Source organism: Rhinopithecus bieti, unplaced genomic scaffold (assembly GCF_001698545.2).
Source record: "Rhinopithecus bieti isolate Rb0 unplaced genomic scaffold, ASM169854v2 scaffold_5260, whole genome shotgun sequence".
In the NCBI taxonomy this organism is placed as follows: domain Eukaryota; kingdom Metazoa; phylum Chordata; class Mammalia; order Primates; family Cercopithecidae; genus Rhinopithecus; species Rhinopithecus bieti.
The window spans coordinates 3,110,569-3,136,355 of record NW_016805896.1 but is presented as its reverse complement, the minus strand read 5'-3'; the positions used below and the strand labels follow the sequence as shown (position 1 = coordinate 3,136,355).

Here is a 25,787-nt window from a genome sequence, read left to right as displayed (position 1 = left end):
AGTTAGGTTTCTAGTGAGGGTGCTTTTCTTGGCTTATAAGCAGCCACCTTCTTGCTGTGTCTTCAAGTAGCAGAGGGAGAGAACTAGTTGCACTCTGGTCTTTTCTTATAATGACACCAGTCCCATCATGAGGCTCTCACCCTCATGACCTCATCTAAACCTAAGTAGCTCTAGCTCCAAAGGCCCTACCTCTAAATATCATCACTTTGCGTGTGAGGGCTTCAACTTAGGAATTTTGAGGGGACATAAACATTCGGCTCATAACACCTGCTTGCCAAGCTCCCATCTTGTCTAATTCTGGGCTGGCTGCAGAGATGAGTGAAGCCTAGGACCTGCCTCTGAGGACCACGCAGGCCAACTGGGAAGCCACACATACAAGGACTTTGAGAATGCCAGGACACTTCTTATTCCCTGCTCCCCTCCTAGGCCTCTAAGTCAGTTCGTCCCCTATTCATCCTCACCAGTGCATGCCTTTTCCTTTCTTTTCATTGGAAGGCCCCTCTTCATTCATCCACCAGGCAGCTGCACAGAGGCCTCAGTTCACAGGAAAGGTGGAGGTGCTCTGGTATAAGGGGCATGGAATGTTTGAATGACAAGGTGAGGGCTTTGAGACAGTATAGCTGTAGATCTGGAGAGGCTGACAGGCCAGTGGTGCTGTATTCTCCTTATTGATCCTCTTCTCAGCATGTAAATCAGCTGTCTCTGGGCACACACCGTATGTATGAAGGCCAACCAAGACATTCTGACACCTCAAAGCCCACAAGAAAGGAACTCTGAAAGGTTTTAATATTGTTTTCACTGCTTCTATGGAAAAACAGATTTTTTTCCCTTGCAAAATATCACATTTTCCCAATTGAAGGAAAATCCATTTTATTTTTGTATGTGTCTGACTCTTGAAGTTCTGTTGCTGACCCAGGCTTGGCAGCCTCTCAGAACTAATCCCTGATCCTTTCTGTGCTGAACAGTAGCCAGTCCTCTGAGCCGAACTAGGGCCATTTGTTTTCATCTCTAAGTAGTGAGTGCTTTTAATACTGAAATGCAGAAAGGACCCAAGATGGTGCATTAATCTTGGATTCTCCTTTTTTTATCACTAAGAAAACTGCTGCAGATGGAAAAAGGCAAGAGATCATTGTTCTGGATTCCAAGAGGAGTAACGCCATCAATATTGGTCTGACGGTGCTGCCCCCTCCAAGGACCATTAAGATCGCCATTTTGAATTTTGATGAGTATGCCTTAAACAAAGAAGGAATCGAGGTGAGGGAAGCTCTATTAAGCATTATTTGTATTTTATCATATACTGCACGTATAATATGCTGCATGTCCACATTTCAAAAGATGCGCCTTTCTGTGCTCAGCTAGACTGTGAATAAGGTTAATAATTCTTACATGTGTTAAACTTTTTGAGGGGAGGGGAAGTCTCACTTTGCCTATGAAGTTCAGCAATCTTCACTCAGGTTCATTTACCAATCTCCCTCTGACCACACTCTGCCTACCTCAGAATGGAAGAAGAGTAGATAAACTCCTTGGGAGGCCACTAGGGTTTTTTTTTCCCATGTCATTTTGAACCACATAACATTTAACACTTTCAAAGGTAGGTTTTCAGAACATGCGCACATCCATGTAAGAGCTTTATCTCTTGGCATTTGTTGGGGTTCAGAGAGACGTGTTTCATTTGATAAGCCAGAGAGCTCAAGTCAGCTGAAGCTTTAGCATTTATTGATCTGAATGTCACAAAGTGGAGCGACATTGGGTGGCGTGGCTGTGGCCACACAGCTGGAGCTGGAGACAGGGTTCGCCTGTGGGGCCTGGGTTTGTGTTCTTCCACAGGCCACGCTCTCCCTCCGCTGTGGGTTGCTGCCAGTTTAGCAGGTTAAATCTCTTATTATAAAAAAAAGAGTGAGCAGAGCCGATGTGTCCCACCCACCAATTGCTGCAGAAGGGTGTTATAGCTTGGGGGCCCACTGGGTCAGAGTGGGGATCTGGGGACACTGCTTTGTGGCATTGGGTGGCACCTAACCCATCCTCCTATTGGCAGGGAACCCCAGACTCCTTTAAAGCCTCTCTGTGACTGGGGTTCATCTTCTTGTTTGAGACACTTGGGCGTGGATGGAACCTGTGATATCTGACTCCAGAGTGGGAGAGCAAGCCTTCTACAGAAAAGTTGAGAGTAAGGAAGGGCCTGGGCCTCTGGCCAGAATCACCCATGGCCCTGGGAATGGGAGGGAGCAGTGTACACACAGTACGCAGAGGGGTCTGCACCCAGCCCACTGGGCATGCTTTCATGCTTTGGAAGGAAGGGACCTTCACAGGAAAAGCCATTACTAGAGGCCTGAACTGTAGGCTCTAGTAAGTGGACCCCCAAATTCGTGCCCACCCAGGATGTGACCTTATTTGGAAAAAGGGTCTTGTGCATGTAATCAAGTTAAGATGAGGTCATACTGGATTCAGGTGGGCTCTCAATCCAGTGACTGGTATCCTTATAAGAAGAGGGAAGTTTGAATACAGAGAGGAAAGTGCTATTTGAAGACAGAGAACACACAGAGAGATATACAGAATGCCTTGTGATGACGGAGATGGAAATCAGAGTGATGTCTTTAAAAGTCAAAGAATACCAAGGATTGTGGACAACCACCAGCACTGAAAAAAAGCAAAGTTCATCCCCTGGGGCCTTCAGAGACAGTATGGTCTCTAACACCTTGATTTTGGACTTCCACATTCTAGAACTGTGGGAGAATACATTTCTGTTGTTTAAGCTACCCAGTTTGTGATATTTTATTATGGCACCCCTAGAAAACCTATATAAGGCCCAGGCAGCTCTACTCTGAGAAACATACACTCCCTTTTCCAGGAACAAGTACAATAAGGGAAATGCACTTCTTTCCTGGCAGAAGAAGTTGTGCCCTGAGCTCTGGAGCCAGGCCAGGCAGCAAAGCCGGTCAGCATATCCAGGTGTATTCTCTGTCTTCAAACAGCATTCTCCTCTGTGTTCATACTTCCTTCTTCTTATAAGGATACCAGTCATTGGATTTAGGGCCCACTCAAATCCAGGAATCCGACCTATTGAGGGAGTAAGGGCACACAGCAGACTGGAGCAGGGGACATGAAGGAGTGAGTGGGCGACAGCTGGGAGATACAGAGTGAGAGACTGAGGCAGTTGCCAGATCGCAGGAAGGGGCAGGCCAGGCCTCAGTGTGATGCATCCCACTCTGGGACCCTCCTAGAGGAACAAGGGAGGAGCAGGGCAGTGGCGTGCTGTTGGGTGGACCTGGATGTACCAAGTGCAAAGTGTCTGTCTGCGGGGTCCGACCTGCAGACCCTAACCCAGTGACAGATGAGAGACATACACTGACAGATATTTTGTCTGTCAGTGTGGCTAAGGGGCTTCTGCTCCTGAATCTGCAGCATCCGCCCTGATAAGCTAGTGAAGTTCACATTTATTTAGTACAGATTAAATGACAAAGGTCTTGAGTAAACACCACTAGAGGGAAATTAACACTGCCAACCCCCCAGTAGAGAGCAATCATGCACCTGCGGATAATCAAAGGTTAGTCTTAGGACCACATGAGTAAACAAGCTATTTAGATAAACTCCCCAACATTCCCTTGTTATTTGCTCTTTTGGTATCAACTCAAGGTAAAGAGGGTTAGGCTGCTTTCAGTCAAATCTTTTACTAAAGCTATGCAAACCCCCCGGCCTTCCAAGAAGGTTTGCTTCTCTTTCCTATAATATCCTCTTAAAATTTTTCCCACCGCCCTGACTGAATCCCACATCTGTCCTCTAGGGGAGACAAGGCAGTGGCTCTTGGGCCATCCTATTTACACAACAAGATCCTTCAGAGAGCACAAACGCTTCAGATTCATACAGAGAGAGGCTACAAAGATAGCCAGAGCCAGCCTGATTAAAAGAATAAAAGGACAACTGACCCTTTAAAAATATTTCTCCTCCTTGTCATGAGAACTTGAAAGTCCCTCAGGAGAAATTTATTCCTTTGATTTTGCCTTTGTTCTTTCCTGAAATGCAACTTTCCCCAGGTGGGGAAAGTTTCAGATACAATAAGTTACTCAGATTCTAGAATGAACCAAATTATTATTTTTTCCTGTCTGGCTGGTTTCCAGTTGAACACCCTTTTGATCCAGGAAGGAATAATTACATCTATGATGCTGATGGATATGGGAGTAGCAGCACAGCACCAAATCTGACTTTCATAGGATTTTTACTGTGGGCCAGGCACCAGGTAGGCACCTGCCACAGATTCTCATCAAAGCTTATGAGGTACATATGCTCCCCAATGTGAAAATGAAGAACGGGAGTCCTAGCATTAGGGTGTGCCCAGGCTCCCAAGCCAGTGTGCCAGAGAGCCGGGGAGCCAGGATGCAAGCTCTGAAGCTAGAATCCAGAATGCAGGCTGTGGTTTTGCGGGGTGGCTGGCCCTGAAGGGGCCCTCCAAGCCTGGGTTTGTGTGCCTCAGAGAATAAGAGGGAATCTGAAAGGAGAGGGAGAGACATGTACGCAGCAGCGCAGCCCTTTACACTGTGCTGCCTACATTTGCTACCCAGGAGTAACTGACTTACGGAGCAATTTGAAGTGAGGAGACACAGCCATAGCAAACACTGGTAGCCCTTACTGAGATTTTATTGCATTGGGAGTCCTCAGTAAATTCATAGTCACAACGACAGAGAGTTACATTTTTATGTTCTCTTCTAAGGTGGGTTTCTCAACTTCAGTGCTACTGACATTTTGGGTTAGACAGTGCTTTGTTGTAGGAGGCTGTCCTGTGCATTATGGGATGTTTAGCACATCCCTGGCCTCTACCCATTAGATGTCAGTAACACCTACCCTCCCCCCACAACCAAAACTGTCTCCATACATTGTCACGTACCCCCTAGGAGCAAAATCACCCCGGTTGAGAGCCCCTGATCTAAAGGCTGTCTGTGTGAATCCAGAGACTATGTAGATCCCTCAGCACTTCCCAGTTACAGCTGAGACGACTCCAGTCGAAACAGCCCTCTTGGAGAACATGGAATCCAGGGCACTCTCAGGCATCACCTCCTATCTTGGGCCATTGATCTCAGGGACCTGAGAGGTAGAGATAGATGATCTAGATCCCTGTGCCAAACCAATACCCAGAGCTTGTTCTCTAGGCTTGTTCAAGAGTTAAATCAGGACTGAGAAGACATGCAATTGGGTACATACAGATCTTTGTTAATGAGATTTCCGGCTTGCACCCAGAGGGCCTTTAGCCAAACTGTCTGCTTCTCGGATGCAAGCACTGTAGCTTGGCACCATGGCTTAATGGGGTTGTTTGAAAGCTCTGTGTACCTAAATATAATTAGAATGTTTTCATCCCATGGCTTTGCTTAGCAACCTAATGATATGTATCCAGGTTTGTCATGAAAACTTGAAGGAGTAGTTAACTTCATTAAGGAAGTCATTTTTCATAAGAATATTAAACTTCAGAAAATCATTTTGCAGCCATCTTTAAGTAGCATTAATGATATTTCCCCAAGTAAAATGGCATCAAATTATCATAAATGGAAGTATGACAATTTTTATTTTCTTTTTCTTTCTTCTCTAATTTTTATAGAGTCTGTGTCCACTCAGAGGGTAGCACAATTGAATGGTCCCAAACAACATTTAACTTGGCCCAACTTGGCTGCCAATCCAATCGGCATCCTAGAAACAGAAATTTTCTTTGGCCACAGATAAAAAATGACAGCATCTTTGAAAGCAGTTTACCCTGCACAGTGCCTGTCCACAGGTGCCCAGCTGCGTGGGTGCCGGACATATGCAGACGAACCTGACCAAAGAGAGCCACAGTTGACTCAGCAGTGCCAGGGAACCAGAATATCTTGATGACTGAGTGGCTTAGCTGCACTGCTAATTTGCATTTATGGCTGAATTTATTCACTATTAATTTGAATCCCTATGAACTATGGGGCTAGTGCTAGAAACTAGAGGTAGCCCCTGGATTCTTCTCTAGCTCTGCCTTGGTTGATCCAGCTTAGCTTCAGGCAAATCATTTTGTCTGTGAGTTTGATACAGTAATTTCTGCCCTAATGTGCCTCAATGAGTAATCTAGGGATGAAAGAAGATACTATCAAGATGCTTTGAAGTTTTTTTGTTTTTTTTTTTAAGTTGCTATGGGAATGTAAGTACATGGATAGAACACTATTTTCTCATGCAAATATGCACATTGTATGCAAACCAGGCATAGCCCTCAGGGCTTCAACTTTCTACTGCAGTCACCAAAATCCTTGTGGCAGATGCTTATCCAAAGCTGTAGCCAGGGTTCTGTTTAAAACTCCCAGGGCAAAAGAATTACTCATTATGGTTTCATGTGCAGGTAAATGAAATGGCCGAACCCAATAGTATTGGGGTCTATTTTAAAAAAAAAGGAGATTTCTGCATTTTTCTCCAAAATACATGACTTTCAGATACAAAAGCAAATATACTTAGAGCAGTGCTAGAGGGACGCTGTCTAGGCAAAAGCTAAAAACATGGAGGTTATCACACTGAAACAGGACATTTTCCCTGACCCCTTCACAGGCCTTGTGATGGGAGTGCCTTGCTTACTCAGCTCATAGCTCTCAATTCCTCTAAGGAGTGGGAGCACACAGGTGAGTGAGTGCAGGAGCCGGGGCACGTGCTTCTGGGCACCGGCAGGAGCAAAACTCCATGTGGGCCCTGCAGCAGTGTCTGGTGGGGAGTACCCGCAACCCCTGAAACCCCAGAGGGCATGTGTACAGTACGACTTTTAGCTTTGCCATCGTGGATGGCTTAAGTGTTAACTCAGTTGACCCTCTGCCTTTTTGTGTGAGGTGGTTGCTCTCCACCAGTGAGGGCAGAGGGTCAGTGTGACAGCCTTTAGCACCCACATCTGTGACACCAGAGCTCTTGTTTGGCGTCCAGAAAAAAATCAGGTCACATAAATGAATTGAAGGATGGTGAATATAGAGGGTTTTATTGCCAATGAAAATGGCTCTCAGCAAGAAGGGGAGCTGGAAAGGGGATGGAATGGGAAAGCGATCTTCCCCCAGAGTCTGGCCATCCCCAGCTGTACTCCTCTTGGAAGCAACTCTGTCAAGCCATCCCTCTGAAGTCAAGCTGCCTCTCTCTGACATCAAACCACAATTTCTGATGTCCTGCTGCTTCTCCTCTTCTCCCCTTCTCTGCTCTCTGCCAGTGGAGCCTGGGGTTTTATGGGTACAGGATGGGGTGGGGCAGACCAGGGGTGGTTTTGGAAAAGGTGGGAAAACGGGGATGTAAAGTTCTCACTTTGGGCCACAGTTTCAGGCTTGAGGGTGGGGCCTTTGCCAGGGACCCTACCCTTTTCTGTCTAGAATTTCTCTGCTTCCTATCCCTATCAACATATTGGTCTTGTTTGATGTTTGCTTTCCTGTGAAATGATACGATGATCATGAAATTATCAATAAATCTACTGACTTAGAAAAGCAAATTAAAAATACTACCTCATAATCATCACATTATCATCTGCTCACAAAAAACAAGGGCCATCAGCTCATAGGAGGGGCTCATAGGAGGTGGCTTTAACCTACCATTCCACTGTCTTACAATTATTCTTATTGTCAGTGATGTGTAAAAAAAATAAAATAAACTGGCAGGTGGCAACCTCATAAATCTTCAACATTGACCAAGTAGTATAAATTAGATAAATTAAAAACAAAAAGAAGAGCAATTGCTTTCTCAAAGGAACAAAGCAACAAAATTCATTACAGGAAGACGTCTTCTGAAGGTTGTACAAAGTGTTGATAGTTTTTCATTTTGGAATTTTGGTCCTGCCAAAAACAATGGCAGTGCTAAGGAAATTAAAATACAAATTTTAGTGAAGCATTTATTTTGAAAACTAATTGAATTTAAATCATGCATGTTTTTAAAGAGGCAACATCTGCTTGAAGTGTCTTGGCTGTCTCTTAATGCTATCTGCGTGAACAGGTGGGACATGTGCCAGGTTGTGGGAAAGCAAGGAGCACTGCCACCACATATCTCTCCAGATGCTCAAATTCCACCCAAAGCCTCAGTGATTGGAGAGCCAGTGAAAGGAAAGTTGGAAAGGGAGGTGTCTCAGGCTCACCTTTGGTAACTTTACACTGACTACAGCCTGAATGCACAACTGCAATGCAGTTTTGCATCGTTGGTTTCTGATAAACTAAGGCAGGCCTGCCGGTTAACACCCTCATCAAGCCCAGGACTACATCTATCCCAGCCAGATACATCCTGATGCACACTTGTGTAAACATCTGCATATGTAGGGACTGTGGTGTCAAGAGTCCTGTTTCTCATTTTGTTATTTATTTTCTTAGTTTTTGAACTCATATGGAGTGCAGTCGACTTTTTGGTATATGGTTCTGTGAGTTTTAAAGCATATAAATTCATGCAATGACCACTGCAATCAGGATTTAAAACAGTCCCATCTTCCAACAAAACTCTTGTGTTGCTGTTTTGTAGTTGTGCCCTCAACCCACCTCTGGCACCTGGTGACCACTTATGTATTCCCCATCGCTATGGTTTTGTCCTTTCAAAAATGTCCTGCAAATAGCATGTAACCTTTTGAGACTGGCTTCTTTCACTCATCATGATGCCTTTGAGATTCATTCAAATCATTGTACATATCTATAGTTTGTTCCTTTTATTGCCGAGTGCTATTGCATTGCAGGGAATCTACTACAATTTGTATATTCACCACTCAAGAATATTTAGCTTGGTCCAGTTTTTGGCAATTATGAATAAAGCTACTACAAATATTCATGTACAAGCGTTTGTGTGAAAGTAAGTTTCCATTTTTCTAGGATAAATACCCAAGAATGGAATTGCTGGGTTGTATGATAATTCTATATTTAATATTTTGAGGAACTATAGCTTGTCCTCTATTCTCTTAACAGTGTCTATCACAAAGCAAAAGTTTTTAATTTGGATGAAGTTTAGTTTATTAACTTATTCTTTTTTGGGATCATGTCTAAGAAATTTTTGCCTAACATAGGTTATAAAAGTTTTCTCCTATGTTGTCTTCTGAAAGTTTCGTAGTATTCCATTTTATTTTCAGATCTGTCATCCATTTTGAGTTTGTTTATGTATACTGTAAGGTTTAACTTGAGGTTGCATTTTTCTGCATATGGAGTCTAGTTGTTCTAACACCATTTGATGAAAATAATATCCTGTCTCTATTGAATTGCCTTGCACCTTTTTCAAAATCAATGGGCCACATTTGTGTGTCCTGTTCTGAACTGTCTGCTCTGTCCCATCGATCTAGGTGTCTATCCTTTTACCAATGACACACTGTCTTAATTACCATAGCTTTTTATTTATTAAAGTCAGGTTATATGATTTCTCCAAGATTACTCTTTTTCAAATTTAGTTGTTCTAGTTCTTCTGCTTTACCATGTAACTTTTAGAATCAGCTTGTCTGTGTAAGGTAGGAGACCAGCAGGACTTGTTTTCTGGTCCCAACCCTGATGACCAAAACAAGATCTGGTTCAGATGGGATAAAGCAAAAAAACTGATGCAAACCACAGACAGAGACAAAAGCAATCCTTAGCTGCCCTCATTGCTCATAAGTATAAGCTACTCCCACTAGAGCCACGACAATTTATAAATGCCATGGCAACAACCCACAAGTTACCACCCCTTTCCAGGGCAAGACCCAAAACTTACTGTCCCTTTCCTAGAAAGTTCTAAACAACCCACCCCTCAATTTGTGTTGACCTGACCTTTAATTTGCATATAATTGAAAATAGATTTACATGAGTATAAATACTGTTGCCAAGAGCCCATACTTTGCTAACCCTGGGCACACTGCCTAGGAGTTAGCCCTGCTCCAGAAGGAGCAGTACTGTTCAAAAAAAAATTTCAGTCTATCACTACCAGTTTGCCCTTGAATTATTTCCTGGTTAAAGCCAAAAACCATCCCAGGCTAAGCCCCAATTTTGGGGCTCACCTGTCCTGCATCATATATCTACAAAAAAATCATCCTGGTGTTTTGATTGGAATTGAATTAAATCTATAGATCAATTTATAGAACATCTTGTCTGTGTTGTGTCTTTCAGTCCATGAATATAGTATGTCTCTCCATGTATTTATTGTTTCTATCTTCTTTGATTGCTTTCATCAGCATTTTCTAGTTTCTAGCATAAAGATACTTAACAGGATTTGTTAGAGTTATACCTATGTGTTTCATTGCAAATAGCATTTTTTTAAAACTTAGTTTATTATAAATGTGCAGATAATGAACTAATAAGATGGATTTTTGTGTTTTGACCCTACATCATACATTGTTAAACTCACTTTTTTTGTTTTAGAAATTTTTTGTAGATTCCTTATAGTTTTTATACAGACAATTATGACATCTGTGTGTATGAGCAGTTTTTTCCTTTCCAGTCTGTATGCCTTTTATTTCTTTTATGTACCTGGCTAAGGTTTCCATGTGATGTTCAATAGGAATAGTAAGAGTAGACATGAGAATTTTACTTTAAAAAATGTAATCACAAAGGAATTTGAGTGTATGAGAATTGTATGTATTCTGGTGCCTTTTGCCTTCTCTGCCTTCCACAACTGATTTTACCAGAAACAAATAGAAGTAAAAGATATACTTCTTTTATTAGCTTGTATTTCTAGATACCATCATAATTTTTTCTGTAATCAGACTTAAGTTTAGTATTACTTAAGGTACTATCATTTCTATGTAAGTTAAAATAGTTATATGTCACATGAACAAAAGTCAATCTGAGTTACTTGAAAATGATTCATTTTTGTAAGCTTTTAAGTTAATCCAGAAGTGCTACAAAGCATATTTTTGACATGTCTTACTCTACTTCCTAGGGAATGGGGAGCTGTTCTCTAATCTTGTATCTTGTTTTTCATCTTTTTCTCACCTCCCATCTCCCTTTCTTGCCTAGAATGTCCTTTGTGTGCAAAACCCTGAAATTTTGGGTCAAGTTGCTTCAAGTATATTCGGTTTATGATAATATAACACCTGTAGATACCTCTATTACCTGGTTGGAAAATTATAATATGAATTTTATAACATTGAAGGGGCAGGGGAGGGTCCATCACTAAGAGAAAATATATCATCTCATATTTCCAGAAAATTCTAACGATGATTCCCACCGACGAGGAGAAGCAGAAAATCCAGGAAGCTCAGCTGGCCAACCCTGAAATCCCCTTGGGCAGTGCAGAGCAGTTCCTCCTCACCCTCTCCTCCATCAGCGAGCTCTCTGCACGACTTCACCTCTGGGCATTCAAAATGGATTATGAAACTACAGAAAAGGTAAGCTCTCAGTAAGAGAGGCAGCTGATCCCACATCCACAGGGTTGAGAAAGGCAGTTTTTCATTGATCAATATTAAGGCAGTGAAATGTCATTCTTGGCATAGGGTGTGGAGGGTGAGTTGACAATGAGCAGGTCGTGTGTATACCAAGTGATCAGCAGCTGGCCAATGGAGGCTGATTCTAAAGTGTCTGCCTGGTGCCAGCCTCAGACACTAGATTGTGGGCACCAGGTGATTGATTACAAAGCAAAACAGTTAATTTTTTTTTCAGGTCCTATATTCTCATTGTAGAAAATGTGGAAAATACAGAAAAGCACAATACAGAAAATTTCCTATAATCCTTCCGCCTGATAATAATCGCCTAAACTGCCAGTGACTATGGCAATTAGCAGGTCTTTGGGTCCCTTTGAGAGAGGATCCCTGGTAGAAAGTTGAAGATGATGCCTATTGCAAGAGTTTGGGAGGAGAATAGAAGGAAAGGGGCCTTAATGGAGAAAGCTTGAGGAGGCTCCTCCTGAGTAGAAAGCAGAGGACATGGGCATCCTCTCTGGAATAGGGCAGTGGGAGTTTGATGCAGGCTGAACAGAAGGAGCCAGTGGAGAAGAAAAGGGAGAGATGGAAAGTGAACTGTGTGGGATCTTAGTTGAGAGGAAGTCCCCAGAAGAGACAGATTCTATAGGCCAAGTGGGCCAGGTGCAGTGGCTCACACCTGTAATCCCAGCACTTTGGGAGGCTGAGGCAAGAGGATGACTTGAAGTCAGGAGTTCAAGACCAACCTGAGCATCATAGTGAGACCCTGTCTCTACAAAAATTTTAAAAACTTAGCCAGGTGTGGTGGCATGCACTTGTAGTCCCAGCTACTCAGGAGGCTGTAGCAGGAGGATCACTTGGGGCCAGGAGTTCAAGGCTGTAGTAGGCTATAATCACCTTACTGTACTCCAGCCTGGGCAACAGAGTGAGACCCCCATCTCTAAAAACATAAAGCCAAGTGGAGAGGCTATGTGGTCTCCATCTTCTGGCAAAGGAAGGAGCAAGGTCCTATACTGAGGGCCAGATAGGTGGTGGTGGGTTTGGGGGACTTCAGGAGGGAACTACAGTATTTGAATTCATCAGGAAGTCAAGCAGAGAGAAAGACACCTAGGACTGCTGAGGTGACTGCTATGACTGGGTCACAAGACCAGCCAGCATGCTCAGGTGACTTTCTTTAGCTAAGGGAGGTAACATCATGGAGAAAACAGATCACTCGGTCAGTCTGGCAGGACCTGGGCTGGAGAAACTGAAGCTGGATCTCCTGGCTTTGGGATATAGTCTGGGGGAGAGCCTTAGTCAAGACAAAGGAGTGGGGCCACAGAACAGCAGCAGAGAGGGTGGGGGAGATGGAGGCCATGAGGTTACAGGGTGGGCTGGAGGTCTGAGGGAGGGGGATCATGAAGGCAGTGGGGTAGTGAGGGCAGTAGCCTTCTGGTGAGCAGCCCAGGCTGAGAGGTGGCTAGCCATAGAGTGCCTTGAAGGGAGGAGGAGGCCTGGGGCAGTTCAGGGACATCGAGGCCACAACTTTCATTGCCAATCTGCCTGGAACGAGAAAAAGCAAAGAAGAAGACTCTGGTCTAGAAGCTGAAGGAAGATGGGAAGGAAGAGTTTCCCAGAAGTCAGCCACAGCCAGGAAGGAGAGTAAGAGGAGGGCATTCCCTGAGGCAGGAACGGGGAGTCCAGAACCCTTGTCACCCCAGCACAAGATCCTTTTGGTCTCCACTGCAGGGTCTGGGGAGTAGAGGCTCTCCCTGCCACACGTTTCCATACCTAGGAACAATGCCCATTGCGGGGGATTGCCTCGTGCTGGGGAGAGCACCACGTGTTCCCTTATACAGAAAGTCAAAAAAACAAAGTAAAGCCAAATTGTACATTTTTTATCGTCTAATTTTTTTTTAACTGAAAGGAAGTAGCAGAACCACTCCTGGACCTGAAGGAAGGAATAGACCAGTTGGAGAACAATAAAACCTTGGGCTTTATCCTGTCTACTCTCTTAGCCATTGGAAACTTTCTAAATGGAACTAATGTAAGTCGTCCCCATCCCTCATCCTGCAGCCCCCCCCTTGCCACAAAATCCCTGCCCAGCAATTGCTGATGAAAGTTGTACCTCAGGTCCCCCAAAACACAGTAGAACAAATGACTTTTGTGTCTTCTTGCTGAAAATCTAGAAGGAATTTTGTTCTTAAGATATCAGGGCCTGGGCTGGGTGCAGTGGCTCACGCCTGTAATCTCAGCACTTTGTGAGGCTGAGATCACGAGGTCAGGAGATCGAAACCATCCTGACTGACATGGTGAAACTCCATCTCTACTAAAAATACAAAAGATTAGCCAGGCATGGCTGCACGTGCCTGTAGTCCAGGCTACTCAGGATGCTGAGGCAGGAGAATCGCTTGAACCTGGAAAGTGGAGGTTGCAGTGAACTGAGATCTTGCCACTGCACTCCAGCCTGGGTGACAGAGCAAGATTCCGTCTCAAGATTACAACCAGTGTCTTGCTATCAATAAGAAAACAGAAAACACACACATGATTCTTTATGAAGTGTAACTACTCTCAAATTTGACATTGGAAAACTTTCTTCTGCCCCATTTTTTCCCCTGAGCTTATCACTCAAATATTCATGCTTACATGCATTTTGATGCTTAAAGAAAAACAACTTTAAAAAAATATTTTTAAGTTCCGGGATACATTTGCAGGATGTACAGGTTTGTTACACTGGTGAACATGTGCCCTGGTAGTTTGCTGTACCTATCAACCCATCACCTAGGTATTAAGCCCAACATGCATTAGCTATTAAGAAAAGCAACTTTTTAAAATTGACCCAGCTTTGGCCAGGAAGTAGGTGACAGCAGGCAAAGGGAGGAGGAAGTAGATAAACAGATGTAAGAGCCTAGTCCCACAGCACCCTGATTTAGGGGTGAGCCCTGGGACATGGCTCATGGCTGTGGTGGGAAAGGGCTAGAGGCTCCCTCATTCTCAGTGTGGCTGGCCCACGTGTGATCAGCCCTAGTTCATGGAACATGTGGCCCCAGGAGCTTCAGTCACAGAGAAACTGAATGTTGGGGCGACTGCAGCTGGGAATTGATTCTAACCATCTGTGCTGTTCTCTAAGAGCCTGCGTGAAACTTGTCTTTTATATTGATGTTTGCGAAACAGGCCAAAGCGTTTGAGTTAAGCTACCTCGAGAAGGTTCCAGAAGTCAAAGACACAGTGCACAAGCAGTCGCTTCTCCACCACGTGTGCACCATGGTGGTGGAAAACTTCCCAGACAGCTCCGATCTGTACTCGGAGATTGGGGCCATCACCAGGTCAGCCAAGGTAGGTCTGCGGATGCCGAGGAGTGGGCCTGGTCTCGCCACAGCCACAGGGTCTTTATCGGTCATCCTCGGGGAACACGTGCCCTATTAAGTAAAATGCCCAAGTGCTGCCTGCATTCTCTGCTCTAGAGTTTGTGAATATGATTTGTTTTGTGGCATTTCTAATGAATTTTAAGATTTTTTTTCCTATCTCTGGTTCTCGGTCAGATTCTTTCCTACTGAGGTATGCAAGGCAAGCCTGCCATCCCATTCCTAAACCCTGTGTCCACTGTTGAGCACTGTTACTCACCAGGGTGGATTCTCCAGAACACTGAAACAGCACAGCTTGTCTTAGGTGGGCAACCATGTCAAAAAGATGCAATTTGGCTCTTCCTGAGATGTCCATAGGACATTGCAGTGAGGTGTGGAGCCAGAAAGCAGGGCCCTTCTGGCCCCCGCTCACCAGAGATCGGCAGTCCCTATGATCTTACCCAAAGAGAACATTTTTATAGGGCTGTAAACAGTATATGGCCTTGGCCCTCAGCTGTAAGCTCTTAAAGCAAGTGCAGAGTTAATATCTTCATGAACTTATGCTTCATTAGAAAAGAGACAGTCGCAGTATGTGGACACCTGGCTGCCTCTAGTGCAGGGGGTCACTGAGGCTGACCAACTCCTGGAGGGATCCCAAACACACCAGAACTGGGAGATGTGAAGGTCTTAGGAGCACAGGAAACTCACTAGGGTAGTGGGCAGGGGTGAAAGACACCATTAAATAGGGTACAGCAACCAGGCCAGTGTGAAGGAACCTTCTAGAAACACCCCTGGCTGGAGCATGAGAGCTGGCAGTACTGGGGTGTGTTGGAATCCAGCATGAGAGGAAGAGAGAGAGTGGTGGGCAAAGGTGGGGAAGGATGTGGGTTGGCTGCTGAGGCCTGCTTCAAGGGGCCCTTCCTCTCTGTCTGCCTTCTGCCACAGCCCTGGCTTGTGGGGACCTGGTGGCCGAGGGCCTCCTCCACCTACCTCCAGAGCCACAGGCTGGCCTCTGCCAGGTGCACCGAGCAGGGGACCCTGAACTGGCCTATCAGAATTTTTTTCTAAGCCTCATTGTATCATGAGAAATCGAAGCCTTTCCTTTCTGGACTCAGGATTCCTTTGGTTTCAGACAAATCATTTTCCTCAAAGTGCCATGAAACCCTGCATACTTGAATCCCAGGGGCTCTGCCTAAACTCGCCTTCTCTTTTTGATGCAATAGCATCAGGAAGTCAAGTACATACGGTGTCTTGCACGCCTCCCTGCCTCACACCAGACACCACACTGCGTGTCTTCATCCTGTTGGTGCCACAGATCCTCTCACAAAATCCATCTTTGCGGACTCTTTCCCCTACACTGTCCTTCTAAGGATGGGCCTGGAGGTCTGAGGTCACTCCAGCAAGTCCCCTGTGGGCTTCAGCAGGCCCTGCGCATTGCCTCTGTCAGTGGCTCCCTACCTCCGCGCACCTGCTCACCTCCACGCACCTCCCGCTCAGCCCCCCGCCACACCCTCCGCGTACCTCCCACTCATCCCCTACCCTCACCCTCCTCGCACCTCCCACTCAACACCCCCCGCCACACCCTCCTCGCACCTCCCATTCATCCCTCACCCCCGCACCCTCCGCGCACCTCCTGCTCACCCCCGCGCACCTCCTGCTGCTCTGGCTTTTGCTTGCTGGACACAGCCTTTCCCATCTTAGCTACTTTCCATCCACCTCAGGCCCCTCCTGTCAGCTCACCCACTATTTATCTATTTCTTCCTCCGCTCTTGTCCTTCTCAATTTCTTTCCCATCCCTCTATTAAATGTGGCCCTCTGATGTATTTTTTTAATGACTAAAAATCTCTCTGATTTATGTAATTTTTAGTCTGGAAATTCTATAAAATCATCACCTTAGAAAACTTCATCTCAGCCTCCTTCAGGCAACCCAGCCTGTCTGCACGTCCCTGAATTCACAGCCAGCGCTCTGTCACATCTGTCCCTTGCATGTGTGAGGTGCATCTGCTGGCAACCCTCACACCCACACACAGGCACACACACGGGCCTGGCTGGAGCTATGTGTCCTTCAGAGTTTGGGAATCACCTGTGTGTGCAGTCAGCCTCCTTGAGAACAGGAAGTTGTCTCATTCAGCATTTGTGTTTATGTTCAGTGCCTGGCATAGAGACTGGTGTAGTTTCTCCGTGAGTGTTGGTGGAATGAGTGAGTGGTTAGGTGAATAAAACAACTTGTCACTCACACTATAAAGGATATCATCACGAAGAGAAGGTGGTTGCCCATTAGTTGGTCCCCAGCATAGCAGAGCCATCCTCGTCAGACTAGGGTGCATTTCTCAACTTTAAGAGAAATATTATTGCTGAAGAATAAGAGTGCTTTGAAAAAAATTTATGAGACATCTTCTTAGTTCATCTTGTACTAGGGTTCCTTGATATCATGTTTTAATTTATAGTTCCCAAAGATTTATTTCCAAATATGGCCAAAAAAGGTGACACATGTATTGAGTTCATTTGGAGAACAGTTTTATCACTAAATAATGTGATGTCAAGATAATGACAAATACACATGTGAATAATTTTTAGCCTGCAAATATGTTTGTATTTCAAGATGTGAATTTGGTTTTGATGTTTGTTTCTCCCCAGAGGCAGTTTGGTCTCCCAATTCAGGTTGGTGTTTGGCGGTTTCAGTGTTTGCAATGTTCTCGCTCTGATTTTCAGGTTGACTTTGATCAACTTCAGGATAATTTATGTCAGATGGAGAGAAGATGCAAGGCTTCATGGGATCACCTCAAGGCAATTGCAAAACATGAAATGAAACCAGTTTTAAAACAACGGATGTCAGAGTTCCTGAAAGACTGTGCAGAGCGAATTATAATTTTAAAGATTGTCCATAGAAGGATAATCAACAGGTAAGTGGATTGAGGAACTTATAGAAAATCAGTACAGTGGCATATTGAAAAATTTGTGCTGCAAATTAAGAGCTGATGGTTAAATTTACAGATTTTTGCACATTCTTGGTACATAGCAAGTACATTGATGATACAGATGTTTAACAGTTTCATGGCTAATTAATTTTTCTTACACAATAATATAATGCCATCAAATCTCAAAGTTGGAAGGAATCTCAGAAATAATTTGATCCAAAAATCCTATCTATCAGGAACTGCATCTGTAAGATTCCTAACAAATTGAACCCTGCATCTCTGGGTCTGCTGGAAGAATTTCACCTATAGAGAGGACACTCCCTTTCAAGGCAACTCTCTGTGTTAGAGAAGTTCCTCTTTTACCTGATCTGCAGCTGGCCTTCAGAGGACCTTCCAGTAATGGATCCTCCAACAGCTGCTCTATGCCACAGCCTACCTGAGTGAGGTCCAGGCTCCATCACAGCACTGTCCTCGAGACCAGCCCTCCTCAGAGTCACAGGATCCCAGAAGACCCTGGAGACACAGCAGTAAGGTGTCCGACCTTGTTTTTCCCACAAGGAGAATGGGGTCTGGAGCTACCCATGGCTGTCCAGGGCTGTGCCACCAGAAAGCAGTGGCAGCCCGAAGACTAGAACATGGATCTTCTAACTTCCCACGCCAGGGCCTTTCCTACCATGGCTACCACTCTCTTCTCCTTTGCTTTGTCACAGAACACAGTTGAGGGACCCTCACCCATTCTTCCTTCCTCCCTCCCTCCCTGCCTTTCCCTTCTTTCCTCATCTCCTTCTTTCATCTTTCTTAAGCCTATACAGAACTTTTTAAGAACCTGATACTTTTATCTGCACATGAACCCTCTCCCAGCTTGTGTCAGTTTCTGCTTTGATAATCATGCTCCCAGGGTCTTCATCCAGACCACTGAGAAAATGGCAAGTAGTTTTTAAATGTTGGACAGGACAAAAATAAGGAGCAGAATCTTCCCTCCAGGTTGACAACTATCTGTTAATCAGTTCATTTGGAATTTAATTGTTCAACTATAAATCTCCCTGACTGTGCTCTATCTAGACCTTCTGGCTGTCCTTCCTTCCTCAAGGGAACTTTTAAGAGATTTTGTCAGATTTCTTACTGAAATCAAAGAGGCAGGGAATGCGATCTGGTTTGGCCCTCCGTGCTTTGTATTATGCAAGCAATTCCCCATTTAAAACACACACACACACACACACACACACACAAACACAAACACAGAGAGAGAGAGAGAGAAAGAGAGGGGGGGAGAGAGAGAGAGAACACCAACTATTATTTGGAATGTCATGAAACTGGAGTAATTTTTTGAACGTTTTATAAAGCTGTTGAGCTTGGTTACGTTAACCATTTTATCCGAGACAGATTAAAAACTCAGTTTGGTGGTATGTCTGTTTCTTAAGCTATAAAGTATTTGCTGTGATTGTCCCATTCTCCTTGGTAAGCTGGTCACCCAGATGATGGCTGCTCCCGCCTCACCTGTCTACATCCCATTGTGGATGACCAGGAGGAGCCAGAAGTTCACTGTGGTTTTGGTGTGGGTAGTAAAAGGGGCGTGACTAAAGGGAAGTGGTACCAGGAAGTGGCCAATCCAAACTATCTAAACCGTAGAACCCTGGGTTCAAATGAAATCTTTAGCTGGAGCCCTGCATGTAGAACTGATTAAAGCAGGACTCTCTTGTTGAAATTGAGATGGAGGACTGACAGCCCCAAGGACTGTGCCTCATTTTTCCTTCCCCCTCCCACCAACAGTCCTCAGGATCATAGCTGAGGACAGCTGTGATTTTTTTTTTTAACTTAGCACATTGAGAAACTGAGGCACAGAAAGGAGAAGAACCCTAGTTCAGGGCCTTACAGCTGGTAACCAACCAGTGGGATCATCTTAGTCATGCAAATGAGCCTAAATACTTATATTTTGACTTCAGATAAAAAAGTTTCAAAAAGCTGTCTCTTTAGGTAAAACCTAGTTTTCAAAACTGTTTCCTGGCTAAGAAAATTTTGTTTTGGATGTTCAAACCTGCATTTGTTTTAACTTTTATTTTAGATTCAGGGATACATGTTAAGGTTTGTTACATAGGTAAACTCATGTCAAGGGGGGTTGTTGTACAGATTATTTCATCACCCAGGTATTAAGGCCAGTATCCAATAGTTGTCTTTTCTGCTCCTCTCCCTCCTCCCACCCTCCACCCTCATGTAGACCCCGTGTCTGTTGTTTCCTTCTTTGTGTCCATAAGTTCTTATAATTTAGCTCCCATTTATAAATGAGAGCATGCGATATTTGGTTTTCTGTTCCTGTGTTGGTTTGCTAAGGATAATGGCCTCCAGCTCCATCCATGTTCTCACAAAAGACATGATCTCGTTCTTTCTTATGGATGTATAGTGTTTCATGGTGCATATGTACCACATTTTCTTTATCCAATCTGTTATTGATGGGCATTGAGGTTGATTTCATGTCTTTGCTATTGTGATTAGTGCTACAATGAACATTCGTGTGCGTGTGTCTTTCTGATAGAATAATTTATATTCCTCTGGGTATATACCCAGTAATGGGATTGCTGGGTCGAATGGAAGTTCTGCTTTTAGCTCTTTGAAGAATCACCATACTGCTTTCCACAATGGTTGAATTAATTTACTCCAACGGTGTATAAGTGTTCCTTTTTTTCCACAACTTCACCAACATCTGTTATTTTTTGACGTTTTAGTAACCATTTTGACTGATGTGAGATGGTATATCATTGTAGTTTAGATTTGCATTTCTCTAGTGATCAGTGATGTTGAGCTTTTTGGTCATATGTATATCTTCTTTTAAAAAGTGTCGTTTCAGGGCCAGGCATGGTGGCTCAAGCCTGTAATCCCAGCACTTTGGGGGCCGAGGCGGGTGGATCACGAGGTCAGGAGATCGAGATCATCCTGGCTAACGCGGTGAAACCTTGTCTCTACTAAAAATAAAAAAAAAAAATTAGCCGAGCATGGCAGCAGGCACCTGTAGTCCCAGCTACTTGGGAGGCTGAGACAGGAGAATGGCGTGAACCCGGGAGGTGGAGCTTGCAGTGAGCTGAGATGGTGCCACTGTATTCCAGTCTGGTGACAGTGATACTCCATCTCAAAAAAAAAAAAAAAAAGTGTCTGTTCATGTATGTCCTTTGCCCACTTTTAGTGGGGTTGTTCATTTTTCTCTTGTACATTTGTTTAAGTTCCTTAAAGATGCTCGACATTAGACCTTTGTCAGATGCATAGTGTGCAAAAATTTTCACCCACTCTATAGGTTGTCTGTTTACTCTGTTGATAGTTTCCTTTGCTGTGCAGAACCTCTTAAATTTAATTAGATCCCATTAGTCAATATTTGCTTTTGTTGTGATTGCTTTTGGTATCTTTGTCAGCCTGTTCCTATGTCCAGGATGGTATTGCCTAGGTTGTCTTCTAGGGTTTTTATAGTTTTGGGTTTTACATTTAAGTCTTTAATCCATCTAGAGATGACTTTTGTATGTAGTGTAAGGAAGGGGTCCAATCTTCAGCATTTGACTAGCCAGTTATCCCAGCACCATCTATTGAATACAGAGTCTTTTCCCCATTGCTTGTTTGGTCAGCTTTGTCAAAGATCAGATAGTCATAGGTGTGCGACCTTATTTCTGGGCTTTCTATTCTGTTCCGTTGGTATATGGGTCTGTTTTTGTACTAGTACCAAGCTGTTGCAATTACTGTAGCCCTATATTATAAAGTTGGGTAGTGTGATGCCTCCAACTTTGTTCTTTTTGCTTAGGATTGCCTTGGTAATCCAGGATCTTTTTTTGTCCCATATGAATTTTAAAAGTTTTTTTCTAGTTTTGTGAAGAATGTCTTTGGTAGTTTGATAGGAATAGCATTGAATCTGTAAACTGCTTTGGGCAGTATGGCCATTTTAATGATATTAGTTCTTCCAGTTCATGAGCATGGGATATTTTCCATTTGTTTGTGTCGTCTCTGATTTCTTTGAGCAGTGTTTTGTAATTCTCATTGTAGAGATCTTTCACCTCCCTGGTTAGCTGTATTCCTAGGTATTTTATTCTTTTCGTGGCAATTGTGAATGAGATTGCCTTTCTGATTTGGCTCTCAGCTTGACTGTTGTTGGTGTATAGGAAAGCTAGTGATTTTTGTACATTGATTTTGTATCTGGAACTTTGCTGAAGTTATCAGCTGAAGGAGCTTTTGGGCTGAGATGATGGAGTTTTCTGGATATAGAATTATGTTATTTGCAAGCAAAGATAGTTTGACTTTCTCTCATCCTATTTGAATGCCCTTTATTTCTCTTGCCTGACTGCCCTGACCAGAACTTCCAACATTATGTTGAATATAAGTGGTGAGAGAGGGCATCCGTGTCTTGTGCTGGTTTTCAAGAGGAACGCTTCCAGCTTTTGCCCACTCAGTATGATTGGCTGTGGATTTGTCATAGATGGCTCTTATTATTATATTTTGAGGTATATTCCTTTAATACCTAGTTTATTGAGTGTTTTTAACATGAAGGGTGTCGAATTTTATTGAAGGTCTTTTCTGTGTCTATTGAGATAATCATGTGAGTTTTGTCTTTAATTCTTAAACGTGCATATTAACCTTTCCTTTTATCCTTTTGTACTCTCTGGATGTGCAGACCCACCCACTCACTCCTGTAGATCCATTAGGTACAGTTGCACTGTGAAAGGCACAGAGAGGGACCAGGGGAGAGGAGGAGAAGAAAACTGTTATTAGTCCATTCTCATGCCGCTAATAAAGACATATCTGAGACTGGGTAATTTATAAAGGAAAGAGGGTTAATTAACTCACAGTTCTGCACCGCTGGGGAGGCCTCAGGAAACTTACAATCACGGTGGAAGGGAAACCAAACATGTCCTTCCTCACATAACGACAGCAAGGCAGCAAGGAGAAGTGCCGAGCAAAGCAGGAAAGTCCTTATAAAACCATCAGATTTCGTGAGAACTCACTCACTATCACAAGAACAGGATGCGGGATACTGCCCCTATGATTCAATTATCTCTACCTGATCCCTAAACGATACATGGGAATTATGGGAACTGCAATTTGAGATGAGATTTGGGTGGAGACACAGTCAAACCACATCAAAAGCCTTCCTGGGAGGCCTAGCAAACTACAGCAATGGACCGCCATTCAAGGGGGAAAGACAGGCAGAAGACAAGTAAACACCAAGACTGGTGTGCCATTGCCCAAAGTCCACCCCTCCCCATTCTGGGCTAGACACACTACTCAGTGGCAGGCTTGAGTAAGAGGCAGATGATGGAACAGATCAAAGATGTTTGACTTGTGCTTTGGAGTACTGGTTAGGGGGGCCAGCCTGCCCATAACCATACGATCTTCATGTCATGTATTCTAAAAGTTACAAACTAAACTGAAAAAAATTCCTTAAAAGTTTTACGGCCTCAAAGTCATATCCCTTTTGTTCTTCTGAAGGAATCCTATAATCTCTCTCTTTTAAATGTGTATCTGGATCTTTTTCAGACCTTTACTTGTTTGTTGTTACTCTCCTTGTTTGTAAAATATATGCTTAAATAACATTTCCAATTTATATGTTAAGTTTGGATCCCCTGTGCATCTAAAAACAATGCTCTAGAAAGTGTAGGATAAAGAATCTTGGGTTGTATCTATGTATAAAGTAGGACCCAGAACATTAATATATTAGAATGAGGTGAAGTGGTTAACTAGCTGTGGGCTGATGGATTCTCCCCTCAAATCTTCCTGCATACAGATCTTGAATAGTTGTTATATTGTACTATCCAATCCTAATATCATATCATATATTTAATATATAATATCAAGTGGTAATAAGAGCCAGGAAGAAAAAATAAGAGTATAAATGGTTAGGTAGTGACCTGACGCAGGGTGGTCAGGGAAGGCTTCTCGGAGGAGGTGGTATTTTGGGCAGATACCTGTAGGATGAGTGAGAGCCATCCGTGCAGCTGTCAGTGGGAAAAACGTTCTAGACATGGGGAACAGCTGGTACTGGATACCTTGTCAAACCTATGGTCCTACCCTGTGGAGTGGCCTCCTCACCCCTCCCCACAGGCCCTGCAGGCTTTCAGCTCCTTGACCTCTGTGTCCCTCCAGGGCTCCTGTACACTACACATGGTATCTGGGGCCCTGAGGTGGGCTTTTTCAGGGAATAACCAGGAGTCCAGTGTAGCTGGAGTCACAAGAGATGAAGTCAGAGAGGTGATGGGGCCAGTCATCCATGGCCTTATTTGGAAATGCTATATTTAGTTTATCCATGCATTATATTCATTATATCCATCCAATGCTATATTTAGTGTATCTGTCCATGGACATTTGGGTTGTTTCCACTTTCAGCTATTATGAATAATGCTCCTATGAACTTTCATGCAGAAAGTTTTGTGTGTACACATATTTTCATTTCTTTTTATGCAAAGGAGAAAAATTGCTAAGTCATATAATAACTCTGTTTATTTTTTTGAAGAACTGCCAGATCATTTTCTATGGCTGCTAGACCATTTTATGTTCCTACCAGCACTGTGGAAAGGGTCCAATTTTTCCACATCCTCACTAACATTTGTTCTAGCCTGTCTCTTTTATTACAGCCATCCTGGTGGGTGTATGTGGTGTCTCCTTATGGTTCTGATGTGCATTCCTTAGTGATGTTGAGAAGCTTTTCATGTATCTCTTGGCTGTGTGCATATCTTTTTAGTAGAAATGTCTATTCAAATCCTTTGTCCATTTTTTATTTGTCTTTTTAGTGTTGCATCGTAAGATTCCTTTATATATTCTGACACAAGTCCCTTATTAGACACATGACTTGCAAATATTTTCTCCTATCTTTTAGATTGTCTTTTTAGTCTTGATAATATCCTTTGAAACACAAAAGTTTTTAAGTTTAATGAAGTCCTGTTTATCTACTTTAGTCACTTATGCTTTGGTTGTCATATCTAAAACCATTAATCCAAAGTCATAAAGATTTCTACTTTGTTTTCTTCTAAGAGTTATGTAGTTTTGGCTATCATTTTTCAGGCCCTTTACTTTAAATACAAGTTATATGTTTACTTCATTATTCTCAAAAAGAGTAAGCCAGTGTCCCTTATTTTAAAAAATCCATATTCAAACTGCACAAATTAGAGTGATCAAAATTTTTCGTCTATAAATAGTGGTATCATTTACATAATATTGTTTGCTCCACAGAAAGCTTTCCCTCAGTCTCCTACTGTGTTCTTTCTCATTTCCTAATAACTAAAAATTGGGTGCTCATTTGCTTACGTAATTTCTTTTACAACATTTTAAAACAATGTCTAATCATTTTTGTTTACAAATTAAGTCGGTAAAATAAGTTTATTTTCTGCTTCTTTGGTGTTTCCTAATTAAATTAAGATTATATGTAATATCGCAAGAAATGTTTAAAAGTATTTACTCGGAAAACAGCATCTATTTACAAACTATGGATTAACATGTTATTCATAAGTTCACGTCAATTTTAAGTGTTCATTAAAAGAATTTCTAAGCAACATTTATTTATTCCTATTCAATTCTCATATCATCTAGAAATGGTGCAATATTTTCTAAAATACCACTTTAACATTTTCTTACAGAAGTTTTACATATATCCATTTTAGAAAATGTTAAAACACAGGTATGCAAAATGAAAAAGTAATCTGTTGAAGTCCTACCACCTAGATATAACCTCCATCACTGGGAAAGTGAGTTGAACTTCTGTTTGCATTTTCATTTGAGAAGAGTCTTAAAATTCAAAGCCCCAGGAATGAAGGACAGTGTCTTCTTACTGAGAGTGTGGCTTGTTGGTTTCTTTATTAGTAGTAGTAGTAGTAGCAGTATTTATTTTAAGTTCTGACATTGGTTTCTTACTGAGACATTTTAGACAAGTAATTTTTGTTTCTGAAAACTGAAGTCATTGCCATTACTGTTTTTTTCCTTGCAGATTCCACTCCTTTTTACTCTTTATGGGCCATCCACCTTACGCAATTCGGGAAGTGAACATAAACAAATTCTGCAGGATCATTAGTGAATTTGCACTGGAGTATCGCACAACCAGGGAAAGGGTTTTGCAGCAGAAACAGAAACGGGCCAACCACAGAGAGAGAAATAAGACCAGAGGGAAGATGATCACTGATGTGAGTTTCACACAGTCTCTCTCCTTATGTCATTCATTTTCAAAGTAAGATCAATCAGGAATTCTCCCCACAGTTAAAAGCTGTGCTTTTTTTTTTT

At 43.1% G+C, this 25,787-nt stretch overlaps 1 protein-coding gene across 1 annotated transcript in view; it reads left to right on the top strand.

Annotated features, from left to right (window-relative positions):
- The window catches only part of FHOD3 (formin homology 2 domain containing 3), a 432,873-nt gene that overhangs the window by 384,733 nt on the left and 22,353 nt on the right, over positions 1-25,787 (top strand). The window contains 6 exon segments of the mRNA XM_017873931.1: positions 1,096-1,254; positions 11,099-11,281; positions 13,218-13,337; positions 14,465-14,626; positions 17,347-17,537; positions 25,498-25,690. Coding sequence (XP_017729420.1) covers positions 1,096-1,254; positions 11,099-11,281; positions 13,218-13,337; positions 14,465-14,626; positions 17,347-17,537; positions 25,498-25,690 — 1,008 coding nt within the window.